The 24,457-nt window shown below is 42.6% G+C and overlaps 1 protein-coding gene across 1 annotated transcript; it reads left to right on the top strand.

Annotated features, from left to right (window-relative positions):
* Positions 1-1,496: 1,496 nt before the first annotated feature.
* Positions 1,497-23,425, top strand: gnsb (glucosamine (N-acetyl)-6-sulfatase (Sanfilippo disease IIID), b). The gene is made up of 13 exons (XM_075455227.1): positions 1,497-1,842; positions 5,117-5,176; positions 5,556-5,759; positions 5,972-6,037; positions 6,116-6,214; positions 10,750-10,917; positions 11,004-11,086; positions 12,837-12,955; positions 13,721-13,824; positions 13,913-14,014; positions 14,111-14,221; positions 21,610-21,720; positions 21,830-23,425. The coding sequence occupies exons 1-13, from the start codon at positions 1,657-1,659 to the stop codon at positions 21,977-21,979; spliced, it is 1,563 nt and encodes a 520-aa protein (XP_075311342.1). The 5' UTR covers positions 1,497-1,656; the 3' UTR covers positions 21,980-23,425.
* Positions 23,426-24,457: the final 1,032 nt, after the last annotated feature.

The raw sequence follows: 24,457 nt of genomic DNA on the forward strand, positions 1-24,457 counted from the left end.
TCTAGTGGCCTCATACAGAAACAACAACCAAAAAACGTGAGTGCTGTACAGAACTAATTCAAAGTAAAACTCTACTGACTCCTTTATGTTTATAGCAAAATATAAAGGATGTACCTTTTCAGTTAAACACTGGATAGAAAAAAAGTAGGATTTCCCTAATATGAGCTTCAAGCCCTGGGGTAGAATATAGCTCTGGCAGTGGCCCGATGGTTTAATGGTGGACGTTATAAATGTATTGATAGCCAAATGGACCCAAATCAGTCTCCTTTTACATGATGGCTGGTACATTAAAACACCAAAGGAAAGACCACCAGGTGTTCATAAATGCCAACAAAACTGCCCGGTGCTGTTTATTAAGCAGGTGGCACCATGTTATTCAACGACTGACAGCGCTTATTTAACACCTGGTGGAGCTTGTGATGGCATTTAATAGGCAACAAGTGGCATTGACCAATAAAATGATTCAGTGTAGTTTCAGTGTGTCACAATGTTGATCATGAAGTGCCATGTGAGGTGACAGACTTTGAATAATCCAAACTGATTGTAATCTTAATCTTAATCTTAATCTTATTTTAAATTATTGTAGGGAGTTTAATTGCGAACCAGAAGCTGTAGTTTTTGCCTGCTTTGCAATTTTGTATAAAATTACTTGTAGTGTATAACCTTTGACTACTAGCGGGTAGAACGCCCCCACCCCCAGATGCCAGATGAGACGATGAATAACCCCCAGATGGACTTCACAGGAGGCTTGGGTGGATGGTGGCCATTGCCACCCTTGGCCACCCCATGGCTCAGCCCCTGCTCCCTTGTCCTTTCCTCACCAAAATTCCTCCAGATTCCTTGAATGCTTTAATGATATTCTGCACTGTAGAGGGAGAAATACTCAAATCCCTTCTAATCCTTTCTTTATAAACATCGTTTTTTAAACAATTGAATAATTTTCTCACTCATTTGTGGACAATCTGGAGGTCCTCTGAACATATTTGCTCCTCAAATACTCAAAATCATGATTACAATCACCCGCTTGAAATGCAGTTCCATTTCATTTATTTACTAATTAATCTGTTTATGTATGTTTTGCCCCTGTGTCACTTATTATCAGCATCATCATTATTGTTGTTATTATGACCAAACCAAAATGATAACAATACCCAACTGAAATAAAATCTATTCATTTATTTATTGCACATGTCCCACATATTCCTATCACTCTTGTGATCATTATTATTATTGAAAACAATTAAATATATAGGTTATTTACAGCAAATCAAAACAAATCATATATATACAGTATTTCTAGTACAGTATTATATTATTTTATATTATTTCATATTATATTATATAAAGCTGTGATCAACAGGATTATAGTATTTGGTATTTATAGTAAGTTGGTTAAATAAGAGTAAATCATGTGTTTACGTTGTGTAAAACTGAAGTTGCGTCGTGTTGAACACGGTGTTCTCCGTCCTCTCTCCTCCCCCTCAGTGTGATCATATGACCGCTGAGTCTTCTCCCCACTTCCTCAAACTTTAAACCTCGTCTTGTGTCCTGCACACGCGGCTCAACCTCCGCGCATATCAGGACGCCAAAGCGGGCTTCAGCTGAACGGCAGCGGCCGTGGAGAGTAGCTGCAGGCCGGGCGCTGAGGGAGCTCCGATGGCAGGTCCCAACAGAGGAGCCGGAGCGGGCGGAGGCCGGCGGAGAGGACACCCAGCAGCCCTCACGCTCTTACCGATGCTGGCGGTGCTGCTTACCTGCTGCGTCAGGTACGCGGAGAGCGCCAAGCCGAGCAACATCATCCTCGTGCTCGCTGATGATCAGGATGTTCTGCTTGGGGGGATGGTGAGTGCACCCGGAAAACGCACCATTATCAACTGTATTGATCGTGAAGTGCCATGTGAGCTGACGGACTTTGAATAATCCAAACTGATTGTAAAGCGTAATTCTAGTTGCTATCCACTCAGTTTAGAGTCCATTTATCACACTTTAAGATGCCTTTGCAGCCCATTATCCATGAAACACACTAACAGAAGTCCTTCAGAGCACTGGCGTAGCCAGAAAAAAGACATTGGGTGTGCCAAATTTATTTTCAACAGAGTGTTACACCTTCACAAACATTCAAAAGAATGTATCTATGGAATACAACATTATTAACACAAAACATATCCACAGGTTGTGTGCGTTTTCATCAGTAATAGTCAACAGTAGTTCACAGCAGGTCTAAACGTTCACACGTGACGTGCGCTCAAATAATTCCATAACAAAGTAATACAAAAAGCACAATTTGTGTTCTCAAAACACACACAGACAGACACACACACACACACACACACACAGAGACATTGCGTGCCCAATGAGATGAACATAGGGAAATATAACACACTCATGCGCGTACTCATGCACTCTCGCAGAGCCATAACGTATCCACATTACGCGTGATCAACAAAGCCATCTAAACACAGCTGTTGGGCTCAGCAGCAGAGTACAGGTGATGCTTACCTGTGCGCACTGAGCAGCTCTCAGTTTAAAGGGGCAGACGGCATGGCTTGGCCATTGAAGGCATTTCTTATTTCATCAGAAATAACGCTACGCCAGGTTGGCAGGTGCAGGCGTCGCAACGCATCGTCTGACTGCAATGTTTTTGGGTGTGCCAGCTGCCTCTTTGGGGGGCACCGGCACACCCCTGTGGCTACGCCATTGCTTCAGAGTATTGTTTAATAACCTCTACTGATCAACAGATTATTAGGAGTATGAATTTCAAGACTTTATTGGATGCACTTGGGTTAATCTGGACAAAAGAGGCCAGGCATTGGTATAATAATGACAAAAACTTACCAAATAAGGCCATAACTGATGATGAGTGGAGGGCAGATAACAGATATACATCAGTGAAAATTACAACCTGTAACGCAAGTGCTGAATATTTGAGCTGAAAAGCGCCCGGGCAGATGTGTTTACCTTGCACCATTAATACAAGCAAAGTTATCCAAGTTTGGAGCTAGAAGCTAAAGTAATCTCTTATATGATTCAAGCAGTTTATCAGTGTTTTACGTGAGTCAGACTGACAGAACGTGACTGTAGGCTTTCATCATCACACCACGTTTTCAGGGGAAAACAGTCCCGCACACCACAAACCACAGGTCTTAAAAATATCTCAAAGATATTGTTAGAAGGCTTTTTATCTCCTGTGGTGTTCCTGTAGGGTTTGTGTGGTTCACTTAAAAAGAGAGACCGTGGACACAAAGTAGGTCCAACAATTTAAGCGTGAAATTGGAAAGATTTTTGGGGGGGATTTCATCATCTGTGGTTTGTTATATCATGAAAAGACTGAACACAAGAAACAAGATGGAAACCAGAGTTGAATGTTGGTGATTGCCGAGCAGTTCTGCGTCAAAATCGGACGATTCGGTCGTGAAATCGAGAAGTTAAAAAAAAGTCAAAAATACGTGGAAATAAGATCCAGAAACACAGCAGGCGTCTCTGGGTCTGAGCTCATTTAGGATGGACTGAAAACTGTTCTGTGGTCTGAGCAATCAGAATCTGAGATTAAGTTTGAAATCATGGATGCTGAGTCATCGGGGCTGAAGAGAAGAGGAACCCTCCGGAGGCTCCGGGTTGTTATCAGAACACAGGTCGGCAGCGTCTGTGGTGCCATGTGCACGTGGCCTAACCAACCGTCCATCCAACAGTCTAACCAGAGATCCCCAGACCGCCCTGACACCTCCTCCAGCCAGGGCTGCACGATTATTACCAAAATAATAGTAGTTATTTATCAGGATGATTCACTGGTTGTAGTGAAAAACAAAGTTTTTATTCCACAGCCCTAACTCGGCTTTCATCCATATTGTTCTACATTACTGCCAACGTACAAATCTTCTACTCATAAAACTGCTGATCCTCATTCAGATAAATTCAGAGCATCTCTTAGAATATTCTTTATTTCTATTTTTCTTCTAACAGAACAAACCGACAGGGCCCTGATTTCTCTCTGTGTTTAAGTGATTCAAACCTGTAGAAAACAGAGTGGGTGCTGGTTGATGTCGGACGTTAACAACCATCGGACTGTTTTTCTGGGCCTTCCTGCAGTTTGTTGTCAGACGCTTCATCAACTCTGCAGCTCTCTCTGAACATGATGGAGGAACCCGCTCTGCTCCCTCTGCTTCTGTGTCCACGCTCTGCTCTCTGTCCTCATGCCGCTACTCGTGAAACTTCTAGCTGTGGCTTCCCGGGAACATTTACACCTGCATTGTCTGGAATTTGGCGGCATTTTGAATATCAGACAACCGTGTCCGTTTAATTGCGATCAAGATTAGAATTCGATTGATTGTGCAGCCCTACTTCCCGCTCTTCAAGCCAACCGAGAGGTACAGTCTCTCCGCTGAGTCCTGGGTCTGCACGAGGCATCTGGATGGTATCCTCACCAGATGTCTGAACCACCTCAGCTGACTCCTTTCGATGCAGAGGAGCAAAAACTCTACTTCCAGATGAGCTATCCCTAAAGGTGAGCCGCTTGTATTCACAACCTCATTATTTTGGTAAGTACCCACAGCCAAAGGTGAGGGGCACTGACTCGACCTCAATCCGGAGTGGCCAATCCACCCTTTTATGACTGATCATGGACTTCTGCATGGACCCTCCGACCCTCAGCTGTGCCCATAAAAGTGATTCCTGGCGGAGTCGAACACACACCGGAAATCCGTCTGTTTTCCGTCCTGTGATGTGAACCGAGATGGTTGTACACGGGACCGAATGGCCCCCAACCAGCGGCCCGAAGCACCCGGCTGGGTCCACTCCAGTATTAAAGCATATTCAGATTCAGGAGTGCATCTGCTACCATCCAGATGATGTCTTTTTCACGTCTTATTTCGGCAACACAAACCACGCTCTGCAGGTATTACAACAGCACGGCAACTCAGTAAAACTAACAGCAGCCCAGACGTTGTGTTTGTTGTTAGAAGATGTGTTTCCTTGTACAACTTTCCCTTAAACACAGGTCTGAAACATTTCACAGCGTCCTTTCTTATTTCGGTTGCAGGTGTCGGTTGTTTTTGGTTTGTTTTGCATGTCGGGACGGGATCACTTCACATTTCTGTCTGTTTTTGTTTCGTTTCTGCAGAAGCCTATGAAGAAAACGAAAGCCCTAATAGGAGAGGCAGGAGCAACCTTTGTGAACGCTGTGAGTATTTTTACCCTTTAGCTGAAAGTAATTCCAAATTCAGTCTGCTTTCTGTTTCACCTCCTTATTTCACAGGAAATCCCAGTATTTTTACTTCACCTTTGTTATCTTACAGATGTGTTCACTTTTAGATTTACATTTACTACAAAAAGTGCATTCTTACATATGAAGCCAGCTGATTGGCTTGCCAAAAAGGAAATCCAGTTGTCTCACATGTTTTGACTTGCAACACTGTCTGACTTCTGAATACTTCCCCCTGTACCCGACACATGTGATTGTTAACACTGAATAAGTCACACATCCTCCTCTCAGCTGTCATGCTCGTCTTTCATCATCTTTTTCCCTCCCTCTCGTCTTCCTCTTCTTGCTTCCTGCGCAGTTCACAGTCACGCCGCTGTGCTGCCCCAGCAGGAGCAGCATTCTGAGCGGTCGCTACCCCCACAACCACGAGGTGAGGAACAACTCTCTGTCCGGGAACTGCTCCAGCCTCCTGTGGCAGAAAGGCCCCGAAGCCGAGGCCTTCCCCGTCTACCTCAGCAAACAGAAGTACCAGACGTTCTTCGCCGGGAAATATCTGAACCAGGTGTGAACACGTCAGCAATGCAAGGTGTAAAATAACACGAGTCAGAGTTAACCAGGGAATTGGATTTCGAGTGTGAACACGCCCTCAGTTCATCTCAAAAGTTCTGAGACTGTAGAACTTAGATGAGATCCGAAGTCAGAAAATCTGAAAATGTGATTCGAGCATTTCTGCAGCTAATTTCTCTCAACTGATTGAACTTTCTTTGCCGTCAGTACGGTAAAAAAGATGCTGGAGACGTGGGCCACGTTCCCCCCGGCTGGGACCAGTGGAATGCATTGGTGAGTCCCATGTTTTAAAGATGAAGGAATATTCCAACTGCTTCTGTCATCTCACTTGACTTTCTGCACGACTCGCAGGTGGGAAACTCGCAGTACTACAACTACACGCTCTCTGTAAACGGCAAAGAAGAAAAGCACGGCGACAGCTTTGAGAAGGACTACCTGACAGACCTCATAGTGAGTCGCAATCACACTCTCGCATCGTGACTTCTGCTTGCGCCGAGCTTGTGATCAGCAGTGTTTCGTGCTCTCGGACATCTGGAGGGATGCTTGTGTAAGACTTTATGGGAAGAAATGACCTGAAACTGTCTGAATCAGCTTCTGTCACAGGTATAAAAAAGCCTTTTAGTCTGCAGGGTGGAGGGTGGCAGGTTAATCATCACCCCAAGAAACAGCTGATATAGACTGAGAGAGCTTTTACAGGCATTTGTTTTGAGCAAAGACATTTGACCTCTTGCTGTTTTTTTTGTAATGTTGACATTTCGTGCTGAGCATCACGTGACAGTTGAGTTATTCAGTTGAACCAGCCTAACCAGCTGTCCATTTATTCTGCTTTTAAAGTAGTTTATGAAAGCTGAACGTTCCCTTGTCACATGCAGTGCTTGGATGGCTTTGAAGTGCAGTAATTAAACTGTAACTGAGTCATCTGCCGGTGTTAAGAAGTCCCAGTGGAATCAAACTTCAAGTGATCTGATGTTTAGATGATTTGTATCGTTGCTGAAGGGGTTTGTAGTTTCATTTTAGAGTTTGTAATTTCCTGGAAAGACTCATCATGTGCTGAATTTGCATTCAGTGAAACACTATCACATTGTGAATTTAGCCAGGGTCCTATCAGACCAGTGCAGCTGACCAATCAGAGTAGGCTGGGCTTTTCGGTACATGCATCCTAAAGGAATGATTAAAGGTGCACTCCAGACTTAGGGATTGCTGGTTTAAACACACCAAGGATACAGCCTCCAACTGCTTCTTAGTAGTTTGAATTGTTTTGTCCCTTTTACTGTATCATAAAAAAAGGAAAAAAATCATTAAACACTAAATCAGAAAATGTTGGTACAGAATGGAAAATGCACCTTTAAATAAACTAAATGCAGCGCTGTTACATTAAGTTAGACTTTTATTTAATTACAGACTTTATGAACCCACGATATTTCATGTTTCATTCGTCATCTACATTTGATTTGTTAATAAACATCCTTTTACGTTTCAAACCTGCAGCACATTCCAAAAAATTAGAAGTTTTTATCACTTTGATATTTCCATTCCTTCCTCCAAAACATAAAGACATTCTGACATTGAGAACACCAAGTGATGAAGAGTTTCAGCTGTTATTTTATCCCATTCTTCCTGCTAACAGTGTGCAACAGTACGGGGGGATGGCTGCTTCAAAGCTCTCCCGGTCCAGCAGCCGTACCCTCTTCTTCCTCAGCCGTGCCTTTGGAATGTGTGCAGAATGTGCTTTTACACTGTCTGGTTGAAAAATGCATGGACGTCCCTGGAAAATCTGTGAACTTTTCTGCATTGATGCTGCCATCACAGAAGTGGAAATGAGCTTTGCTCATTGGGGCCCTGATCCAAGCCCATCCCATCCCAGAGCCTGGCTGCAGGGACTGCTTGCTGACAGCAGGCTGGATGCTGCTTTGGCTCTTTGCTCCATTTCTTCCAACAAAGATCTGGAACACTGATGGCTCTGACCACAGCACATGTTTCCAACCTGTGACGCTCCATCCCAGACGCCTCCGAGCCCAGAGAAGTGCACCAGGTTAACATCAGGCTTCTTCTCTGCACAGTAAAGTCTGTGAATGGAACTCTGGATCGTAGTGCTGGACAAAGGTTTCCCACAGTAATCCCTTGTCCGTGTGCTTCTATCAGCTGTTGATGAATGAGGGTTCCTGATGCAGCGCCGTCTGAGGGGTCAGCGGTCACGGGGGTCCAGCTTAGCTTGTTCCCTTGTTCTTTACACACTGAAACTCCTCCAGATTCCTTGAATGCTTTAATGATATACTGCACTGTAGAGGGAGAAATATACAAATCCCCTCCAATCTTTCTTTGAGGAACATTGGGCCTCATGCAAGAACATTTTCGTATTTTTATTCTAAATTTCTCTCACTTTTTTTGTACGAAGGTCTCGTACGAACACGCCACGATTCAACAAACGCTCTTAACTTCAGAAAAAGTGTGTAAACGACCTGCGTAAATGATGAATGCCACCCGTGCGTATTTAAGTCCACGTGCACGAGGATAGTAGATTTGCATACTCCACGCCCTAAATAATACCATATAAGGCTGTGCTTCCTCTCTCCTGTGCCAGGAAGAGTTGAGTCATGAGAATGGCATCAAGGCGCAAAAAGAACAACTTTGCGGGTTCTGAGACTGAAGTTCTGCTTTCAGAGATCCAGAAAGGAAAATCTGTCATTTTTAGCAGTGTCAGCAGTGGAATTACAGGACCTGCTAAAGCCAAGAAATGGGAAGTTATTACGAGTGCTGTTAATTCAGTGTCACCTGTAGTTCATAATGTCACCAAAATAAAAAAGTAATGGTTTGATATGAAAATGCCTTTAAGAAAAAAACGTCTCGCCATGGCCAGGCGCTCGATGACTGCAACTAAAGCTGTGCAATCAGTTGTTGCCTCATCATGATGGCACTTTGATGGGCGGTCCATGAGGGGGGTCTTCTGGCACCACACCTTCTGCTCTGCCTGGGCTGGTTCAGGTAGTGGGAGACCCTCGTTCATGGCAATATTGTGCAAAACGCAGCATGCCTTCTCTGGGCTATAGAGCAGTTTGCCCCCTGCTGTATGAAGACACACCCACCTGGCCTTCAGCTCAGTGGTGCTTTGATGCGTATATGTGTGCAGTCTGTTGCTCCGATTATGTTTGGCAGTCCAGCCACGGCATGAAAGTCCCTCTAAATTTGTACTTGTTGGACAGTGGTGTATGGGAATCTGATGTACCATGGGTGATAAACTGATGAGAGCTTTGATGACCAAGAGGAGCGCACGACTCATAGAGGACTGGGACACCCCCGATCTGTCTCCAATCTCCCTCTGAAAGGTTCCAGTGGCCAAAAATCCAAGGGTGGTGAGGACCTGGACGTGTGGTGGAATTGGGTTTGATCGGCGTGTTTCTCTCTGGAGTTGTGGCTCCAGCAAGCTGCATATTTGCTGCAGCACAGTGCTTGGCAATCTAAATTGCGATGTTGGCCATTCGTCTGTCTCCACAGGATATCTACACGGTCTCTTCCAAGAGCCTGACACGCTAAGGCAGGGGCGTCAAACTGGTCCATGAAAGGGCCGTGCGGGTGCAGGTTTTTGTTCCAATCCTGAAATGGCACAGCTGACTTGTTTCCTTCAATCAACTGAACTGGTTAAGACCTTCAGTGCAGACAGTTCAGTTGACTGAATGAAACACTGCACCCACACGGCCCTTTCATGGACCAGTTTGACGCCCCTGCGCTAAGGCATCCAAAAGTAGCAAGTCAGCCGCTGGTTACACTTCCCATTGACCTTGTTATATACAGAGTCAAATTAACCTTCAATTGGTGCATAATTTAAGTCAAACAGAATAATGTCAGCATAATTATGGGGTATAATGTATATATTTATTTATGATTGCTTCAGAGCAATTAAATGTACAATCCATTAGTCAAGTAAACTTGATTGGAATAACAGCGGACTATTTTAGGAAACTCTTACGACAGGTCTGGATCACTGTAAATTCTGTTCGTACCTGAAAGAAAACGTAAAATACGAAAAGATTGGTGAATGCGCAAATTCTCTTAAATCACGCGTACGCACGACTTAAGAACAAATCTGTGCGTACGAACGGTTGTTGCATGAGGCCCGATGATTATAAACACATTTTTGGACAAACTGGAGATCCTCTGGACATCTTTGCTCCTCAAAGACGAAGATGACTCAGCCTTTATGGTAGTTATGTCACTTGTTTCTTTATTTTGGAATATGCAGAACCTTGAAACAGAATAGAACACAAACCGTGAAAATAAGCAGAACAGGTGTCGGTACAGACGTTAACACGGGAGTGCAGAAGGTATCGAAGATGACCGGCTATATGTTCATCAGGGAACTGACAGTACTTGATATTTGCTCATATTGCTTATAGTTGATCAGTTGCTGGCTGAATCACTGATTCATGGTGGGAAAAAGCCTCCTCCCCTCAGAGTGATTCAGTCCTGTGTACACAAGGCACCGTGGACAAAGGTGAACCGGCAAATATCGAGCTAAACAGTAAGAAAGACGGGAGTAAAAGTAGGAGAATTTGTGATAGTAGTAATAATGATCAGCGACATTATGATAGTATTTTTTTGTAACTAAAGTAATAATGATAATCATGTTTATATTAAGATATGATGGTGAGATCCTGTGCTTACAGTCAGCTGATGAGACCAACATAAATATCTTGGGTTCATACTTTCTGCGATGAAACAAAAGTAAATGTAAGAATCACTGTTTTTGCGTTCTTCATGTCATCCTAACTCTTTAACTCTTTTTTAAACACCTTTTTTTCTCTAATTTGAGGTTATGAATTTTCCATCGTACACACATTTAGTCATTCACAGCCTTTCAGGTGCACAGCCTGGGGGTAATTGTGTTTCATGACATCCGAGCCTCTTTGCTTCCTCATCTCTGCCCTTAATGAAATGTAATGTATTTGGCAGCAGCGGTGTGCTTATTCTTTGCTGCTTCGTTGTTCCAGCTGAACCGGTCGCTTCACTTCCTGGATGACAGGAGCCCCCAGCATCCGTTCTTCATGATGTTGTCACCTCCAGCTCCTCACTCCCCGTGGACGGCAGCGCCTCAGTACCAGAAGGAGTTCAACAACCTCCAAGCCCCTCGAGGCGGCAGCTTTGACAAACCGGGGAAGGTACGCTTCAGACGACATCGCTCGGTGTGTGAGGCCTGGTTTTAATTTTCATCACTAATGAAGTTCCATTTGTTGGGCTGTTACAGGACAAACACTGGCTGCTGCGACAACCTGTCAACCCCATGCCCAATAGCTCCCTCGCATTCCTAGATAATGCCTACAGGAAAAGGTACAACGACTACATGTTCCCCTCTGGGTGGAGCAGAGATGCTCAAAAACACAGAACAGATCATAAACAAACACAGATGCAAGACAAGAAGTCAATACTTGTGGTTTAAATCTGGTCCGTCACGTAATCCATTACCTGCCAAGCCTGAAGATTTACAAGATACGCCAGGTCATTTACAATAAAAGCTGAAGGTCTAACCTCTCAAGTAGGTTTTTATTTCATGTTTCTTGTGTCTAGTAAAGTTTTATGGGACAGTTTCACGTTTCCAGAACAAAGTTTTGGTTTTAGAAAGTTGTTTTAAATGAAGCCTCAGGTCTGAGTGAGTTGATACCTCTTTAAAAGCAGCTGTATAGCATCTCATGGAGCTCAAAGGCTGAACAGACGGTGGAAACAGAAACAGAAACTGGTCAGCTCAGAATGTTCCGAAATGTCAAAGAAAGGCGACATCTGCAGTTTTACCTTCTTAATGCAGTTCAATAATACTTTATTAATCCCCAAAGGTAAATCATCTGTATCAATTATTATTAAAGATATGCTGTTGTTATAGACAGATAAATAACCAAACATTTGAAACTCAGCTGACAAACATGTAGAAAGTTGAAGTGTAGCAGAGAGGAAGGTGTGGTCGAAATCTTCAGAGGTCTCCATCAGTGGGTTGGGGTGTGGTTTTTGTAGCTTAGCAACAACTCCCCTGATGATGTCACACACAGCGTCAGCAGCTAACGCAGCTGAACTCTCTCAGTAGACAACATGGACAGAAGCTCACAGCCAGCAGTTCAACATCTGGGGTGCAGATACGCTCCTTCTCAGGGACACGTCCAGGATTACAGCATCTGTTAACCAGCTCTGTGATCCTCCTCCTTCACTGTTACCGCTCTGTCTGCAGTCTCTGTCTGCCTGCAAGCTGTTAAGAGTTGTTCTCTTCCTGATATTCCTGCTGTGTCCTCATCAGGGCTCCAAGCTCGTCCATTTTATCTGCCAGTGATCTCACATTTCCCACAATGATCGAGGGAAGAAATGGGTTAAAATTCCTCCTCCTTTCTCTCCATTTTGTCTCTGATCTGCATCCTAGACGTCTCCTCTTCAACTCATCTTGATTTGGGGTCTTATTCCAAGCATTACTTGTGCTTTAGAAAGCTCAGGTAGCTTCTCCAACAGGTTGGACTTCCAGCAACACAGCATTCACTAAAATGTTTACGAAAATTGGTTTTCATTGAAAAAATCTCAGAAAGATGCAAAAGCAGACGCAGTATGTCCAGAGCTGCTGCTGCAGCAGTCTGCCTGCCTCGAGGGCGACATCATTGTGGAGCTTTGTGTTAGTTTAGTTGTTGTGTCCATGTGCAGAGTAGCTTAAACCGCCTCTTAATGACTGAACTACACAACCAGGTTTACTCCCTCGCGTCTGGTTTAAAAAATCTTCAAGATGTACTCAACAATTATGATGCACGACATGGGATAAACGATCCATGTTATTCAGGTTCTTGGCTCCTTTTTCTACATAAAATGATTGAACTGGAATTCTAAATCTACACTGATGACCCAGGACTGATCTTCATACCACGAGAACTCTGGAAGATATGTAGTCCTTTCAAAAAGTAATGCCCAGATTGTACCAAGGCAACACCAATGTTGACTTGTTAAACAGTGCTGCTGTAGTGAGAGCAGAATCTTGACCTGTAATTAGCATTTATGTTTTCATTGTTTGTGGTGTATACTGTTTAATGAAAATAACTTGTGATCGACCCGGCAGGTGGCAGACGCTGCTATCTGTGGACGACCTGGTAGAGAAGCTGGTGAAGAAACTCGACAGCATAAAAGAGCTGGACGACACCTACATCTTCTACACCTCGGACAATGGCTACCACACAGGTCTGCGCCAGTGCTCCATGCAGCTCGAGCTGTAGTGAAGCTGTGTACATGGTTTCTGTACACGCCCCTGTTCATACTCCGCGGCGGTGAAGCCCCCCACGTATGGGCATCTACACTGATTACATGCCCATACATGGGAAGTGGATGTCGGGTATCTGTGCATGCATCTGATCCAGATGCATGCACAGTCGATACGTTCATTTCGGGCTAATCGCAGCTACTGATGGACTTAAATCTGTCGCTTAGGCTTCATTCATGAGTGGATGCAGAAATTCTCGTTTTACTTCAATGTTCACTTCCCCAGAAACAGATATGTAAAAGCCCCATGTATATATTTTTATTAATGGCTGTTTTTCTTCTTTTTATGGATGTCACTTTGCCTCTATGTGGTCATTGTGTGTTTATAGTCACCTTTTTTGCTTTGAATGCCACTGAAACAAAGCTTTTTTGCCAATTAATCCAAAAGTAAGAACAACCAACCCAGCCACAGCTTGTTTCTTAAGGGATGGATGTTATAGAGTTAAAATAAGATATGACGGGTCGCCATTTGTGCCGCCTCTTACCGTTTACAAGACCTTTTCTGATTCTAGAACACTGGCTGGAGGTTTATTTGATTTCCAGTTAAGAATTAGCCAACACCTTGCTAATAAAGAAGTGAAGATAATTGTGTTTTTGTAGAATGAAGCCAGTTCTCTGGAAGCCCAGAGATTGCAATGCGAGGTGAGATTGATAAATCAGGTGAAAGTGTCTTGGTCTCTGTTCCAGGTCAGTTCTCGCTGCCCATCGATAAGAGGCAGCTGTATGAGTTTGACATCAGGGTCCCGCTCCTGGTTCGCGGCCCTGGCATCAAACCAAACCAGACGCTGCAGGTCAGAACAGTCCTCCACCATCGACACATTTTAGCTCGCATCTCTTTAGATATGTCGTAATGTTGCTGCACGCTTTTTAACCTCCCAGGCTCCGGTGCTGAATATTGACCTGGCTTCCACCATACTGGACATTTCTGGTGTCAACCTGTCGACTGTGAATATGGATGGACAGTCTTTCCTCTCTCAAATGGTTAGCTGCTACTTTACCGTCATTGGACAGACGGACGGACATGTTGTCCTACGGTTTATGGTGTGTTTTTAAATTTTAACCAAAGTTTCTGTTCAGGCTCCCTCGCTGCGGAACGGCACGGCACGGCCATTTTTCCTGGTTGAGTACACGGGAGAGGGACATCCAACAACAGACCCTGCTTGTCCTAAACTGGGCCCTGGGCTGTCTGTGAGTGGATAACGCACAAAGAGCATGCAAGCTGAACGGGTCAGGCAGCCTAACAGAACATCAGTCGCAAACAGATAATCAAGTTAAACATTTCTGAGAGTGGGAGATTAATTCAGTCGTCCCACAGTTTGATGGGGTAAAAGACTCCTTTAAACGCAGGTGGAACAGACGTAAATGCTTCTGTGGTGCCGAGCAGCAGGATAAACAGGCTATAGATGGGATGGATACTGCTTATTATGTCGTTTATTTCGTGCTTTGTGCACTGAAAACATCCTGAAGAGCTTCACCCGTCCTATGGCAGTCCTTTAGTGTTTTCTTATTCCTTTATTTTAATACCAAATTTAGAATCCAAACTCAAAATAGTTGGGATTCATCCTAGCCTGGGAATTCCAATGCTGCTTTGCGTGCGATTTCATTCACACTGCAAAGGCAGCCTGGAAACCACCGCCCTTATTTAGAATGCAAGTTTACTTTTAAAAAAGAGCAACGTTTGGCTTTGAAAGATTTCTTCCTCGTCAAATTTCTGTCGCTCTACATATGTCATCTGGTATAAGTGATACAATTGGCTATGAATCGCGCGCAAAGCAGCATGGGAAGGACCAGATGCCATTTGATAGACATTCGTAGCGCCCAATAAACGGCTCTAGGCATTCGTAAACCACGCCTCAAATACGAGAAAATGCACACCTAGTTCCCAGACCACCATCTCATCGAGATGTGGACACGTCAGCCAGGCTAGATTCATCCTACAATATCTACAGTATGAATATTCCTCCAGTGACGCTGCAGACATGGGATCAGGGTGTTTAAAAAAAGAACTCGGGTACATATTTACTACGTTTTCTCTACATAAATGTATTGAGTTTAGGATGTTAACAAACCCTCAGCTCAGTACATTTATGTTAAACAAACAGATTTCTAAACAGTCAATCTAACATGTGCCTTAATTGTTATTTCCAGTGCAAGTAAATGATAAAAAATTTGAAAAAATGTATTCAGAAAAAGGTGAATTAATGCCCATTTCCAGAAGAGCAAATATCCGAGGTTGGAACCAGTTTGTGTTTTGATATAACTGTGGCCACATAATGTGTTTCCATTTATGGAAAAGTCTACTCTAACTATTCTTAAAAACTTCTGTGAAGGTGTGGTGATGATGTAACGGATGTTCATACCATCCATCTTGCTTGAGAGATCCTTTCATTTTCAGATCCCACATGGATTCAATATAAACACAAGAAACGTGTGCTAAAGAAAATAAAAAAATAAATAAAATAAAATAAAGGACCAGACTCAGTGAATAATTCCCTACACTCCCTATTATATAGATCAGTGAGCAGTGCTGACCAACATATCATTGGGGTCATCAGGTGGGAACCTCCTTTCATCAGTGTTTCGTCTAGTTGGGCCCACTACACCTCCAGGAGGCTAGACAATGACCACTGGCGTCCCAGAGTCACCCCCCTAATGCCAGCCAACACTGCCCCTCACACCACAACCACCATAATCTACTTCAGCCTCTCACCAACTGCACACCAGTCACAGCGGGGTGGGGATGCAAACCCTGGTTCGGGTAGGGGAAGAAATAAAAGAGGTAAGATAAGCGGGAATGGGATTCAAACCCTGGTTCGGGTAGGGGGTAATGAAAATATAGAGGGTGCCAGTGGTGGAGGCAGGACAAGACACACTAGCAGATTCAGCCGACAAACTCACCTAAACAGTCCTATAATAACTAAAATACCAGCAAAAACAAAGCCATACAACTCACTCTCACCAACTGCACACCAGTCACAGCGGGGTGGGGATGCAAACCCTGGTTCGGGTAGGGGGAGAAATAAAAGAAGAAAAGCAGGAATGGGATTCAAACCCTGGTTCGGGTAGGGGATAATGAAAATATAGAGGGTGCCAGAGGTGGAGGCAGGACAAGACACACTAGTAGATTCAGCAGACAAACTCACTTGAACAGTCCTACAATCACTAAAAATGCCAGCAAAAACAAATCCATACAACTCACTCCAAGCCAACTCACCCAAAATGGCCATCTGGTTTCAAAAGGATCACATGTGCCAAACCCTCCACTTAAATAGCTTGAACTTCTTCTTTGCTTTTTCAAAAGTCTGTTTACCCTAAGTGCTGCCCCTGCTGGGCCCCCAGCTGCTATTGCATCTTCTAATCCAAATCCACTGGCTGGATTTTACTGCTTTATCTGACATTTCCTGCACTATTTTCCTCACACTCTGTCCACTTACACCCAGCTCCCTCAACAATGAGACAACAGACTTTGCAACAAATCCTCTACATCCTACTTCCACTGAACAGATTCTAACCTTCCATCCTCGTTGCTCTGCTTCTGCCCCCAACTCCACATATCTAAGCTTTTTCCTTTCATATGCTTCTGCTACTAATTCCTCCCAAGGAACAGTCAGCTCTATGAAATAGACTCTCAATCTACTCCTAGACCACAAGACTATATCAGACCTTAGGTTTGTAGAGGCTTCCTGGGGAACAACAAGCTTATTTCCTAAATCTACCTGCATCTCCCAATCACAAGCATCCTCCAAGCTGCCGTGCCTCCTTATCGTCTTTTTAACTTTCTCCCCCTCTTGAACAAACTGAATTGCAACTCTCTTCACCATGGACCCTCCTAAGTTTACCTGCCTTCGTTTATCTTCAATACCTGCAGCTTAGCTTCTTAATACTTGGTCATGTCGCCATGTATACCGGCCTTGTGACAGACTAACCTTACAACCTGACAAAATATGCCTTAGAGTTGCAGTACCTGAACATAACGAACATAGTGGGTCTCTATTTACCCAGAGTTTTAGGTTCTGGGGAGTTGGCAATACATCATATGTTTCCCCTATCAAAAATCTAATACTCCTTTCGTCCATACTCCACAGCTCATTCCAACTAAGCTTTTTCTTCTCTACACCTTCCCAATTCAACCACCGTCCCTGCTTAGCCTAAGCCACTGCCTTTGCACCCCTTAACATTTCCTCCTTTCTACGAACCTGCTCAACAACTAGCTTTCTCTTCTCCTTGGGACCTGCTCTACTCCACACCGGTTTGCCTGGGCCAAGCCCCAAGCCTCCCCGGCCTATTTGCACATTACCCACAATCTCTGCATGTCCAAGAGTTGCTTCTGCCTCCTGAGCTGCCATTCTTGGTTTCCACTTCCTCCCCTTGGTTGGGTTTGGAACCACCTTACTAACTACCACATCTTTACTCCCAGCTAACAGGAGCTCTGTCCTAACTTTAGTACATTTAAACTCCTCTACTAGACTAGATACTGGGAGCTGGAGTATGCCTTTCCCATACAGTGCCACAGTACTTAAGCATCTAGGAACACCTAGCCACTTCCTAATGTAAAAGCTAACTAATCTTTCCATATTTTCTGCAACAGATAATGGAATCTCATACACAGACAGTGGCCACATCAACCTAGGAAACAATCCAAACTGCAGACACCACAGCTTCAACTTTCCTGGAAGCTCTGATTGATCTATTCTATCCAGTCCCTCAGCAACTTCTTCCCGAAACTGCACTGCCTGCTCTCCATCATTCATGTCTGCCTGGTACCACCTGCCTAAACTTTTTACTGCCTTTTCCCTTATTATTGGAATGCTTTCTTCATCCATTACAAACTTTCCATCACTTAATTTCCCTCTACTTATTGAGATACTTCTAGACTTAGTTGGTTTGATTTTCATACCAGCACACTTTAGATTTTTATTAAGTCTCTCAAGTATTCTCTTCATACATGGCACTGTTGTAGTCACTAACGTCATATCATCCATGTATGCCCTAATTGGCGTAAGGCACATGCCATCCTGACGTCTCTCTCCTCCTACAACCCACTTGGAAGCTCTAATAATTATCTCCATGGCCATTGTAAATGCTAATGGAGAAATCGTACACCCTGCCATAATGCCTATTTCTAGCCTCTGCCAACCTGTTGTGAAACCTGCTGTACTTAAGCACAGTCTAATATTTTGAAAATATGCTCTTACCAAGTTAACAACTCATACAGGGACTCTAAAATCCTCAAATGCTTTCCAAATAAGGCTATGTGGCACTGAACCAAATGCATTTGCTAGATCCATTGCTAGCAATGAAATGGCAAATTTGGAGAAATAATAGTTGTTTTTTTAAAATATTGGTTTACACACAAGGGCAAAGACAGTAATCTCCCATATGAGCTTATTATTTAATCATCTCAAACTTTCGATATTTCATGTGTCTAGTATCATATAACTGCTTAAATATATTCTTAGACTCAGCTCGACTCTTTCTGAGACTCATCCGATATCAGCTGCAAATAAGTTTTTAAACCTGCTTATAAATTCTAGACTAAAACCTTTAGAAGATACCTGTGAATTATCAGGTTAGGAATTCTGCAGCAGTGTTTCCCATACATTGAGGAAACTATTAGTGACGTGTCGGTCGCGAACGATCCGGCTCTAAGAGCCGGCTCTTTCAAGTGAACGACAGGAACCGGCTCCACAATGGGAGCCGTTTTGGGATCCTATTTGGGAGCCGTTTTTTTTCTTTCAGTATCTCTCCGCCTCCCTGTCGTTGCACTTGTGCTCTGCAAGTGCCACAAAGCCGACAGTTTTTTCCCCACATCGTGTCTCTCCCCTCTCCCTCTCCCTCTCCCTCCCTCTCCCCCTCCTTGTGCGTTTTGCTCTGCTTCTGCCAGTGCTAGACGGAGTTTTTTTCCTCAGTAGGTGCCTTAATGTCTCCACTGCCCTCATGTCAAGCGTGTGCTCCACACATCTGACCAATCACACGCAGCTTTCAATTAATAAGGTGACGGGAAACACTGAAAAAAAGTTTGTCCACTTTTTTCCTTTCCTCTGCTGTCCTGTGTCAAGCTTGTTTGTATTTATAACTGTTTAATTTATTTTAAGTTATTTTTGTGGAAGTGGTGCTATTTTGTGATAATTTAATTGGTTATAATCAAACTTTTATTTATAAAGCATTGTTATGCCACATTTTTACTCATCATAAGTGCTTAACAATGTCAATAATGAAACAAAATGTTATAAAATGAGGTTTAAGCTATTATTAATTATGTAAAAAATATATAAATGGGGAGCCGTTTGGGAGCCGAAAGAGCCGGCTCTCCACAGTAAGAAGAGCCATTAGAGCCGAATCTCGAAAAGGAGCCGAAAATCCCATCACTAGAAACTATGGCGGCCCGCCATAGTTTCCTTTTGGCCGCCATAGTTTCCGAATCCCAATCGTTTGACCAACCAACCAATATGACTATACAACAGGTGAATTAGTAATTAAACATGTCCTAAAGTGTGCAATGTCAGAGTTTTGAAGTTTAGTGGCAAAAAAGGTTTATGTGTTATTAGTCGCTGTGGGGCGATTGACACAGCTGAGTGAAGCTGCCACCCCACCCACGTGAAAAATTCAAGCAAATAGATTGATCGGTTAGTGCTCCGTTTGTGCAGGTTTGTGCCGTTAAAATTCAGTCAGTAGGAAGTTGTCGGATATGTTGCTAACGCAGGAGAGAACAGAAGGTAGCCTAAGTTTGTTTTTTAAAATCCCTTTCTGCAAATAACAGTGACATTAGCCTGATAATGAAGTTATATGTATTTTACGGAGTCAGTATTTTTTTATTTAGTTTATTGATGGTTGGCAAGGAAATTGGTGCATTACCGTCACTGAATGTCACTCAAGGGTTATATGTGTTAATTCTGTTCTCTCCTGCGTTAGCAACATATCCGACAACTTCCCACTGACTAAATTGGCGAAAAGAACTTACTGGAACAAAACAGAATGACTACAACCTGCAGCAGATGAAATTCATTGCCTCCTGATCAATATAGTGAAATCATGTGATCAACTGAAAGTAAAACGTAACTCGGAGACGAAAGCAGCACAAACGCCCGTTTTAACGGCACAAACCTGCACAAACGGAGCACTAAAAAAGTAGACCACTCTGGTTTGTTTTGGGGCAAGATGGATGGTGACCTTTGGATGACCTAAAAAATAATCTCAGAAACCAAAGCAGCACAAAGGAAAATTTTAACGGCACAAACCAGCACAAACGGAGCACTAACCGATCAATCTATTTGCTTGAATTTTTCACGTGGGTGGGGTGTCAGCTTCACTCAGCTGATTGACACACGTTATAGATCAGTGGGTGCGCGTGCATAAAGGTCAGCTGTAATCATCGTGATTTAGTTGACAAACATATTTTTTTGACCTATTTATATTATGAGAAATAATGTGAAATTTGAGCAATGGTGAGTACACTAGTATGTTGTCCGGTATGTTGCTTAAAAAAATAGTAAACTCAATAGTTTCTGTTTTAAAATAAGGTGTTTCATCTGTCCCGCATGTGTGGTTCAACCATCCCGACTAGGCGGAGCGGGGTGAAGTTGGTTTTATATTCGACATTCGCTTATTTTCCGGCTTTGTAATTGTAATAGCGTCACGAAAACCGCACCAATTAGCCTCAGGATGGTATTAATATTTACAGAAAACTAAGACTAACATACCACAGGCTTTATCAACACACCAAAGTAAGCCTGAAAGATCAGAGTAACCGCGCCGAATATACTTCTAAGTGAACTACGGCAGCCGGAGCGCTTGGGGACCGTCGCAAAAGTGCAACGCCTTTTTTGTTCTCACTGGATATTCAACCAATGAACACCAAACCACTTCGGATGGGTTTGTGAAGTCACTATAAAGCTTTGACAGTCTTTTAGTTTCCAGAAAAATCATTTTAGGTAGAACATTTACTCAGTGTGCATAGTTAATTCCATTTTAGACTTTTATTTTGTAATAGCTCTCTTGTTTTTAAAGATATCAACACCAAACCACTTCTGATGTGTTCATGAACTCATTGTGTACTTCCCACACCCTTTGTTATCAAGGAAAACCTTTTCAAGTTTCTCAAAAAGGCATAAGTACTCACTGTATATGATCCATTCATATTTTTCATGAAGTTTAGTTTTAACCTGTAAATATTTTCTATTACAATTGTTATCATTGGGTTTTAATGACAAGATGAGGTTTCCTCATAAGCCCACAAGGGTTTCTGACATCTCCAGCACACATTCCTTTTTTTAAATTTGTTGTGTTTTATTGTGTATTTTTTTTTGTTATATTTGAATGAATGTGTGCAAATCAATCAAATAAAATAAAATCTGCAGTTTTACGCCGCGTGAATTTACCCCCCCATAGTTTCCAAAAATTCTGTGGGAAACACTGTGCAGTAAAAAAGTAATCTAGAGGTAAAAGTCTGCACATTCAGGTGGAATTGGCAAAAAGGAGAAAATTCGGTGCCTAAATAAAGCCTCCGAAAAGTAAACAAAAATCATTTCCGTGCTGTTGACCAGTAAATAACTGATTAAAACTTTGTTTTTTTTCAGCAATGTTTCCCAGACTGTGTTTGTGAGGATGCCTTCAACAACACATACGCCTGCGTCAGAACCCTCAGTGGCAAACAGAACCTGCAGTACTGCGAGTTTGCAGACAGCGAGGTACAGCAGGACTCCGTCTGCTTTGGTGACCCACAGGTCGGAGTGGTTTTTGTGCTAAGCTGCAGGTGTGGAGATGAAGCTTGTCTTTGTGGTTTTGTCTCCCCTTCAGTCATTCGTAGAGGTGTACAACCTGACATCGGACCCGCACCAGCTGGAGAACATTGTGAAGAAGGTGGATCCGGCGGTCCTGCAGGCCATGAACCAGCGGCTCATAAAGCTCCAGTCCTGTGTGGGAGACAGCTGCCGTGACGTCAAGTGAAGAGGAGGCCAACGCCAATGTTGCACATTACAGACCGTGCCATATTCAGAGCAGCTCGGGTTGGTATCTGGAATTTCTACCACAAGCATACAGACATTTTGACATGTTTCAAAAGGGGAAAAAAAACATATATTAGTCATGACTGGGTTCCATTTAGCTGCTCCAGTTTCAGGGTCCTGCTACTGTTCAGAACTTTTTGGGAAATTTCTTTATTTTGGTGTTTAGAGAAGAATATTTTTTTTGTTTCTTTCTTGCAGCGTGTTAATGCTTATGCAGGCATTAGCTTAGCTTAAGCTAGTGTTAGCTTAGCTTAAGGACTGGAAATAGGCGGGAAATGGCTAGCCTGCTTTGTGCATAAGCTGTAAACATGACAAACTAAAGTGATTTATTATTTTTACTCTCAAGTTTGTCAGTGTACACAAAAATATTTGGCCTCAGCGTTGTTGGTTTTTTTCCTTTTCCTTTTTTGACAAGTCAAAATGTCCGTGATATTTCTGAGCCTTGCTCATTCATTTCTTCTATTCAAAGAGCTCTGTACATTTTCTTTGGAAGCCTACAATTTTATATCCATGCTGTGACGTTTTTCTCTCCATATAAACTGAACTGTAAACTGAATGTTAAGGTTTTGGAGTGCCCTCTGATCATTTTACCTTACAGAAATGCAAAATTTAGTTTTTAACTGATAAGAAACCAAAGGTCTGATTGTGTATTGTTGCTAATCTAATCATCAATTTAAAGAATATGTTTAGGTTTATTGGACTGACTTTTTTTTTTTTTTTTTTTTTTTTGTGGAAGTTCGATGAGAAGATTTATGCCACTCTTGTATATCTGTATATCCTCGGAAAGCAACCGCTAGCAGCTAGATAGCTTAGCACTCAAAATGGCTGCCACAACAGGCTTGGCTCGGTATCGGTACATAACAGTTTGGTTGTTAATTCCTGTGGAAACTATAAGAATTAACATCTTAAATGCAGCTGATGACAAATTGATTGTACAGGTGTGGTATCAATCTTCTCGTCAAACTCTGCACAGAGTTCATCGCTGTTTTCATGAAGATATTTATGCTGATGTTTTATCTCTGCAGCACTTTCAGTGAAATAAAGACAACCAGATCTGTCTTTAGTGGGCACGCTGTCCTGTTGTCCAGTATCTGCTCCAGTTTTGTTGCCTTAAATGTGAAGAATGGATTTTTACCTTAATGTTTGATATCATATTTTATATGAGTATTCATGATCACTGTTGTAGCGAGCTGGTAACCAGGAGGATGTGCTGTGTTTTTGAAATGTGTATACATGTTATCAGGAATCTAAAAGGGAACTTTAATGTGGAATTGTTTGAGATGACATCTTTAATCCTTTGTGCCTTGTGTTTGCACTGCCTTAAATGTGAATAAATTTGCACTCTGATGAAACTAAATACAAAAATAAAGACAAGCATTTCAACATAGATGTCTTGGTTTTTTTGTTAAAATTCAACTTAAAATCCAGGTCATACTTAAATGAATGGTTTGTAATGCACTTGTAGTGAACATTGGACATTGCAAAGCCTGGAATATACTATATATTAGGCCATGTGCTTGATTGATCACATACCTGCCCGTTTACTACACCAGTTACCGTCCTGAGCAGGAGATTTCAAAAATGTTACCGAATTCTCACCAGTTATTTTGGCAAGCTAAATAAAATAACACCGGAAAAAGCTGTTCCTGCGAAACAGCAGCAAAAACGCTGATAAGCTGAATGAAGATGCTGGAGAGCAGAAAAATGTTAACGGCTGAATAAAAGCTGAAAATGTCTGATAAAATAAGAAAAAATGTAAGATTTAGCAGAAAGAAAGTTGCTGGAGTCTAAGCATGACTGATATAAATATTTGTGGAAGGACCTGGAAGTGAATTAAAGCCAAAACAACTACTGAACAAAAAGTGAAAATTTAGCAGAAAGTTTGTTGCTGAAAGGTATTGTGGAAGAACCCACTCCACTTCAGTAGGAACAAGGCTTTGCTGGTCAGTTCGATGTGTTATTTGTATTACTGAGGCAAAAATGACAGAAAATACAGCAAGTTAATAGAGCTGTCTCTTTGGGGAGTAAATGATTCTCCCACTTTGTATTGCAGTCTGTTGAGCAGTTGGAAGGCACTCCTGTGATTAAGTGGCTTCTACTTCGAAAAGTAAAGTTCTGATGGCAATGAAAGTCACATTGTGAGCGAGAGGACACATTTTCCTACGTTTTGATGATAAAAATGATGTCTGCGGGTTAAAGATTGTGGACACAGTGACGGGTTGAAAACAGTTGGAGTCTCCACATGCATTTTAAACTCATTTCAAAGTGTGATATTTCAAAATTGTCTGAATATTTGAAAAAGCTGAAACATTCAGTAATAGCTGAATGTCTTGTGACCCGTTTAATTAATTTTGGCTTAAATAAAACATTATGTTTATGTACTCAAGGTACTTCAAAGATAGAATCCTATTCAATCCAA

Source organism: Odontesthes bonariensis, chromosome 22 (assembly GCF_027942865.1).
Source record: "Odontesthes bonariensis isolate fOdoBon6 chromosome 22, fOdoBon6.hap1, whole genome shotgun sequence".
Classification (NCBI taxonomy): domain Eukaryota; kingdom Metazoa; phylum Chordata; class Actinopteri; order Atheriniformes; family Atherinopsidae; genus Odontesthes; species Odontesthes bonariensis.

Coding starts and splice junctions, on each gene's coding strand:
- gnsb (XM_075455227.1), top strand. CDS start 1,657: ATGGCAGGTCCCAACAGAGGAGCCGGAGCGGGCGGAGGCCGGCGGAGA. Junction 10,918..11,003: donor GCTTTGACAAACCGGGGAAG/GTACGCTTCAGA, acceptor GGGCTGTTACAG/GACAAACACTGGCTGCTGCG. Junction 14,222..21,609: donor AACTGGGCCCTGGGCTGTCT/GTGAGTGGATAA, acceptor GTTTTTTTTCAG/CAATGTTTCCCAGACTGTGT.